This window comes from Cordyceps militaris, assembly GCF_000225605.1.
Source record: "Cordyceps militaris CM01 unplaced genomic scaffold CCM_S00002, whole genome shotgun sequence".
Taxonomy (NCBI): Eukaryota; Fungi; Ascomycota; class Sordariomycetes; order Hypocreales; family Cordycipitaceae; genus Cordyceps; species Cordyceps militaris.
In genome coordinates this window covers 783,229-790,605 of record NW_006271970.1, presented here as the reverse complement: position 1 = coordinate 790,605, position 7,377 = coordinate 783,229, and the positions used below count along the sequence as shown (strand labels likewise).

The 7,377-nt window shown below is 57.4% G+C and overlaps 1 protein-coding gene across 1 annotated transcript; it reads left to right on the top strand.

Annotated features, from left to right (window-relative positions):
- Positions 1–222: 222 nt before the first annotated feature.
- Positions 223–3,522, top strand: CCM_02196 (transcriptional regulatory protein pro1; the record flags this gene model as incomplete). The annotated part of the gene is made up of 5 exons (XM_006667348.1): positions 223–240; positions 803–1,028; positions 1,119–1,129; positions 1,206–1,410; positions 1,499–3,522. The coding sequence occupies 5 exons, from the start codon at positions 223–225 to the stop codon at positions 3,520–3,522; spliced, it is 2,484 nt and encodes an 827-aa protein (XP_006667411.1).
- Between the last annotated feature and the right edge of the window lie 3,855 nt (positions 3,523–7,377).

Here is a 7,377-nt window from a genome sequence, read left to right as displayed (position 1 = left end):
GCTCTAAGCGCAGAGCTCATGCATGGATGTGGTCGCACGGTTGGGGGACGCTTCTGCATTCTGCATCTGCCATCCATCAGCCCAGCCAAAAAAAAAAGAGGGCTGTGTTCAAAAATAGAAACACACCAACGAGAGAGGGGAAGAGCAAGAAGCACGAAAAAAAAGACTCCATCAACCTATTCGCATCTCGTACCAAGACTGCACGTCGGGCGCCTGGCCGCGATGCGAAAGCGGCCCATGGTATAAGACGAATGGCCTTGCCGCCCAGATTCTGAATTTAACCCTCTTTTGTTTTTTTCCGTGTGCAAAGTGTGTTCAAGTTCTTTTTTTTTCAAGTTGTTCTTTTTTTCCTCCAAGAAGAAGTGTATCTCTTCTTTCTTGGCTTTTCCTTCCGTTTCCTCCTTTTTGATTTAACCCCGATTAATCCCCTTCCTTTTCCGAATCTTCGGCCCTATCATCACCACAATACACAAAGACAAGCTGGTCTTGCTCTTGAAACGATCCCTTCTTTGGTCGCGCCCCCCATTTTATTCTCTTTCTTTTTTATTACTTGTGCTTTCATTTCCGAATCACGAATCACACCCGCCAAAAAAAAAAAACGACGACGAACGTTCTTTGTTCCGGGCTTCATCAAACAAGACAACCAATCATCCACATGACTTGACCTTGTATTATCAAGCACGACAAACACAGGTCTACCGTCTCTACGACAGCCCGTCGATATCAAAACGCCAGCCAATCCCTTGTCGCAGCCGGCTTCTCCAGAGACTTGAGTAATTTCCCGCTCTCAACCACTCAGCAGACTGGACCATCGACCATCCCGCCGCCGCCGCCGTCTCTCTCATCACCACTCACTCACTCACTCAAAAACAGGCTGTGCCTTGGGGTCCTACAGCCCTCTCTCTCTCTCTCTCTACTGATACTTGCTCTCACTCTCACTCTCACTCGTACGCCGTCACACAGTGCTGGCACCGTGCCACCGCGATACCCCCTGCACCCTGCTGCCACACCCTTCTCTCCACTGGCCAGTTACACTCACACGCCCCCCCCCCGGCCTTGACTCTTTCTCTTGTTCCTCCCGTCCCGGAAGCCAGGCCATTTTAGCTTCCCTTCGTCAGTCAGCGACCTGGTAATTGAGTCGCCCTTGTACAAGGCGCTGTGCTAGCCAGAAGAAAAAAAAAGAGGCCCCCCCTCCCCCGGACCAGAAGCTTGGGATATCCCACACCCGGGTTCGCCATATACAAATGTCTACCCTGCCCCCCAGCATGCGCAGAACACCTGCCAATGCTCTCGTCAGTTCTGTCAAGATGGCCTCGACCAAGACCGCAAAGTGCAAAACAGCCATGAAGACCTCGGACACGGACGGCATCTCCAAGACGAAAACACAGATGCATCGCCGCTCAAGATCAGGTACGTGGGCCGCGACTTACACGCGGGGAGGAGGGGGGCAATCACAACTCAATGCCACCGACTAACACGCGAACTCAATTGAATACAGGATGCTATACTTGCCGATTGCGACGAAAAAAGTGCGACGAGGTCACGCCCTTTTGCTCCGCCTGCCAACATCTCGGGCTCGAGTGCGAGTACAAGCGACCAATCTGGTGGAGCAACAACGACGCGCGCCGCCGCAACAAGGAAGACATCAAAATCATCATCAAGCGCAAGAAGCTCGCCGAGAAGTCGGCCACGCACGATCTGCACTCGTCCGTCAGCCCGCCGCCGCCGCCGCCCAGCCTCTGCCACTCCATGCCCACGTCCGTGTCCGGCTCCGACTTTTACGACCGCAACCGGTCTGCCTCGATTGACTCGCGCGCGTCTGGCAGCGGCGGTGGCGGCTTCAACTTCAACAGCCCTCCCAGCGGCGCCGACTTTGTCGCCTACAACACACAGATACACCCCGACTTCATCTACGGCGCCGGTGCCGGCAACTACGCGCCCTACGAGGTCGACGTCAAGACGGAGCGCCAGATGTTTGTCAATGACGTGCCCACGATGCGCGAGTCGCACGTCTCGACCTTTAGCACCATGCACACGCCGCCGCCCCCCGGCACCGTGCTTCCCGCTGCTGCGTTTTCCCACGATACCGGCGGCGGCGGCTGGACCGAGCACGTGCATCAGGAACGCCGCGAGTCGCTGTCCGAGGAGGCGCTCAACGTCAACTTCTTTGACTTTGCGCACGGCCCGCCGCAGGAGTCGCGGCAGGTGCAGGTCGAGCTCGAGGAGAATGACCAGCGGCTGCTGGAGCACTTTGTGCAGCACGTGCTGCCGACCATTTTCCCCATCCTCGAGTCCAACCAGCACGGGTCGGTCGGGTCGGACCTGATCCTGCCAGCGCTGCAGACCAACAGCATCTACCTGCACTGCTGCCTGAGCACGGCGGCGCAGCACATCAAGACGCTCAACGTGGCCGCCGGCATCACCACCACGGCGGCGCCTGGCGAAGAGGGCGATCCCGACGCCGACATTATGCGCCACCGGTACGCCACCATCTGGTCGCTCTGCGAGGCGCTCAAGCGCGACGAGAACCACCAGCAGATCCTCGAGGCGACGCTCGGGCTCATCTTCTTCCAGTGCGTCGTGGGGCGGCCCGACGACGGGCTGCTCGACATTGCGTGGCACCAGCACTTCCAGGCGGCCATTAGCCTGGTGCAGAAGCTGGACCTGCCGCGGCTCGTGTCGGACCCTACTGCTGCTGCTGTCGCGGCGGCGGGGGGAGGAGGAGGAGGAGGAGGAGGAGCAGCGCCGCCGCCGCTCGCGCAGACGCCGTTCAACATGACGCTCACGGCGTGGATCGACATCCTCGGCGGCTCCATGCTCGGCACGTCGCCGACGTTTGCGCACACGTACCGCGAGAAGCACCTGTCGGCCACGCCGCAGCTCGGGCTGCGCGAGCTCATGGGCTGCGAGGACCGCGTCATGTACCTCATCTCGGAGATTGCCTGTCTCGAGTCGCTCAAAAAGGGCGGCATGGACGACCTGCTGCTCTGCAACCACATCCACACGCTCGGGCAGCAAATGTCGCTCACCGAAGCGGGTGATAGCGACGGCGATGCACCGCGGCTGCCATTCACCGCCAGCGGCAGCCTCTCCCCCCGCCAGCTGTCGCGCAACATGACGGCCGCGTTCCGCACCGCCGCCCGCATCTACCTGTGCAGCCTCGTGCCCGGCTTCAGCCCGGCGCAGGACTCGCCGGCCGCGCTCGGCGACCGCCTCGCCGCCGTGCTGCGCTGCATCCCCGCCGGCCCGCGCGGCTACGACCGCAGCCTCGTCTGGGTCTACCTCATGGGCGGCTCCATCAGCGCGCCCGGCAGCGCGTTCCGCGTCCTGTTCGAGGACCGCGTCGCCGCCCTCGGCGAGCTCGCCCGCTGCGGCTCCTTTGGCCGCATGGTCGGCCTGCTGCGCGAGCTCTGGCGCCAAAACGACCAGCTCGCGCTGGCGAGCCCGCCCGGCGTGCCCCCGCCGTTTGTCCACTGGCGGGACGTGATGCAGATGAATGGATGGGACTACCTCCTCATCTAAATCCTTGTTTGTTTCTTGAACAGGAGCTTGGCTTTTCTTGTCTTGCAAAGCTGGCCTTGTGAGACGCATTGTGATTTACATCTTTTTTTTTTACATATTCTTGTTTCCTTTCAGTCTTCCCTTCACTTACATCCTTTTACACCTGCTGGATCGGCTTTTCAACTTTTGTTATAGAGGGACGCCGCGAGGCGGTGCGAAACACGGCCATTGACAGAATTAGAAACCAGCCCATTGTTGCTGGCAACGACTTTTTTTTTTTTCTTCTCTTTTTTTTTGGAGGTGTATGCTGATTTCACGGCGTTTTCTTCCTTGGATGATTTTGAGCCAGGGTGGCTATTTGTGGGAAATGTCCCTTTTTTTTTTATACCATCACTCGTTATGATTCCATATACCATGCGGACGGACGGAGCAGCAGACGAAGCAAATCAGCTTGGCCAGGAGCAGTCGAAGATTTTTTTCTTGTTATTTTTTTTCTTATTCTTTTCTGTATATAGCAAGGAGCAAGAGACAAAATCTTCCAACCACATTTGCCGAAATCGTTTCTCGCGACAAACCCATGATGATTGTGGATGTCTTGACCGGTGTGGTGGTGTGAGGGTGTGTATGAATGACTTGCTTCTCTCGCACTGTACGCTGACAGACACAATCGCCGAGGATGGAATGGACTGCGGCATCCCCTCTTGGCCAGCCATGCAGGCGGGGGAACCATTCGTCGTCTTGATGCCCAACCGGAGCCCGCCACGCATCTGATCTGGCCACCGCTCACCCCTCTTGACCTGATTGAGCCAGTTTTGTCTCTGGCCACTGCAGCAGGCGTGGCTGAATGGGTAAACGAGGTATATTTCTGGGCAGTCATAGTGCACGGAAAGGGCGATGAGCGGTGCGGGATTGCATGCCGTTTTGGGGTGGGTGTGGCAGTTGATAACTACCCGACGATATAGAAGTTGGAGGGCTATATAATAATAGCGGGCAAAGGCAAAGAAAATAGAGACACCACCCTCCCCAGTTGCGTCATTATATCGACATGTATATTAACTGTATAGATTAGTAGAGTGCTGCAGAGTCTTGGAGTGGCCGTCCCCGTTTCCGTCCCTGATTCTCTTGACCGACTTTTATCGCTGGGAGGGGGCGTCCTCGTGATGAGAAAGCGAAATCGGGGTTCTCGTAGCCCTTGAGCTTCGGCATACTGGTTTCGGATAGGACGAACGCATCACACGCGGGGGGAAACGCCACTGGTCGGGCGGGAACCGAGCTATAAAAAAGTCACGAGAGAGGGCGTGTGTGGTACGAGCTGTTCACTAGAGGCGAGCTTGTTGCAATGTCCATCCCTTTCGTTGGGGGCCGCGCTGATGTTGTTGTGCATAAATTATAACAAACGCATAACAGCTTGTCGACATACCACCCACCGTAAAGTAGACCGAGATAGGAACCCTAGTTATGTAAAACTAAAAATACTCGCAAGGCCTCTATGCTCGGCGCCGCCCGTTTCGTTTTCCATCCTGCTGCCTACTCAGCCCATGCCATCCCATCTCTTGCCCGTCTTTTTATGCTCGCCCCTTTGTCCTCTCCCCTTTGGCGACTGGCAAATGATGCAACATGCTCGTCGGTCTGGGCGGCTAGCGATACCTGTCAAACGTTACAGCGGGCCGCAAGCAGCAAAAAAAAAACCCCAGCCCCAGGTCATTCAGCTGTGTCTGGAACGAATTGGCGGGCGCCAAAGTGCATAGCTGGCTATGGCCGAGACAGAATGCGCAACGTTTGGACTAACTAAATAAGTGAAGCTATATTTATTTTCTGCTCTCCTCTAGAGACGTCTCTCTTTTTTACTTGGAAAAAAAAAAAAACCTCTTGCTCTTCATCCATTCTGCCTCGTTCGTGACCCTTGTTCCCCATGACGTAACTGGTACCATGTACACCAAAGCCCTCTCAGCCAATCACAGCACGGCAGCTTACCCAACTTGGTCAAACCTGCGACAAGCACGCCTCGGGCGCCAAAAAGAGAACATCTGCTGCCCCCCAAACAATCCATTCGGTACATGCAAGACTTTTGGTTCCCTTGGTCTTACCAGAGAAAACCCTATAATTCTGCGGAGAGCGGGGCTTCCCCAAAACAGAGCGCTCTCACCCTCTCGATTCATCTATACCTCGCGCTTGTTGCAACGTGCAGCGCCGCACTACCGGCACTGCCAGAACCCCCTCGTCAACTTGTTCTCCATTTCAGCTCGTTAGCTGGTCCCTTTTGCTTGGCTCCGGAGAATTCATCCTGAATCGTAGGACCGTGACCATAGGGCCGCCGGGACTGGATACCGCAGACTTTCCTGCTTTCATCGCCCGTACAATGGTTCGATGCCTGCTCGCGTCTGACCCGCGTCCACCCTCTGGGCGCTTCCCACGAAATATTCACGGTCCAGCAAAGGGAATCACGAGCGTTTCACTCACTTCGATTCCTATGTGTAGTAGGCTCTTCTCATTCTCTTCCCTCTACTCCTCTGCCTACCCTTCTTTTCCCAGCTTGTACACACACACACACACACATCTTTTCTTCTCCCGCCCTCTTCTCGCCTTTTTTCCCTTTGTCTTACACTGTGCATGTGAACCAGACACACAAACCTTCTTTGCCTCGATCAAGCACAAACCGTTGCCTATTCTGCTACGCGCCCCCATCACATCTTTGCCGTTTCATCGCCCCAAGTCCTCGACACATTCACTGACTTATCCTCTTCCCCCTCCCCCAAACGAACCTGACGGCTGGTCGCAGCCAAAAAAAAACCCCCAGCAACGCAAACGTACCAGCCAAAGCCCATCTATCCTTCCCGTTTCCAAGAATAAAAAACAACGAATCCATCTCTCCAACATATCCCAACTTCTGAATCACCGAAAGAATCTCGCCACCAGCTTCCACCTCCTCGCCATAGATACTTCGAACAACGATGCATAGACGCCACGCCGGGCTCGCGCTGCTGCTCGCCGCGAGCACCGCCCACGCCCTTCCCAGAGACGTCGTCCTCACCACGCGGGCCGCCGTCTGCCCCAAAGACGCCGTCACCTGCGGCTCGTCGCTGCCATCCGACTTTTGCTGTCCCAAGAACACGTCCTGCGAGGCGCTCGCCGGCGACACGTCGGCGCTGTGCTGCCCGGCCGGCGGCGACTGCTCCCGCATCCAGCCCATCAGCTGCAACGTGCGCCTGCAGGACCCCCAGAGCCACGCCGACGGGCCCGTCTTCACCTCCATCTTCGACATCGACCTGCCCAAGTGCGGCACCAACTGCTGCCCCTTTGGCTACACCTGCGTCGGCAGTGGTTGCACCCGCGACACCGACCAGTCCAAGGAGCCGAGCAGCAAACCGCCATCGTCGTCGGCGTCGTCTTCCACGGCGACGCCAGCGTCGTCCACGGCAACATCGGCTTCGTCATCGGCTTCCGCGACAACGACGACAGCGTCCACTTCGGCACACACCACCACACCAGCTGCAGTGGCAACCACCACGGCCGCGCCGAGCAGCGATGCCCACGACGACCACGGCGGCGGCATGGACTCTACGACGATATCCATCATCGGGGGCACCGTCGGCGGCGTCTTTCTCATCACGGCCGTGCTCGTCACCATCTTCCTCTGTATCCGCCGGCGCAAGAAGCGCACCCCCGCCGGCGCCTCGTCCTCTTCCTCTTCCTCTTCCTCCCGCCGCGGCCTGGCCCCGTCGCGTTCCCATGAAAAGCCCGGCACGTCCTCAGACTCGGTGTCGATCCGGGCGCGCGGCTTCCACATTTCCGAGCCGATCCGGCAGGACGAGCCCCCGTACCGGACGGATTTCGCCGCGCTCAAGAGCCCATCGGCCGCGTCCTCCATTAGCCAGC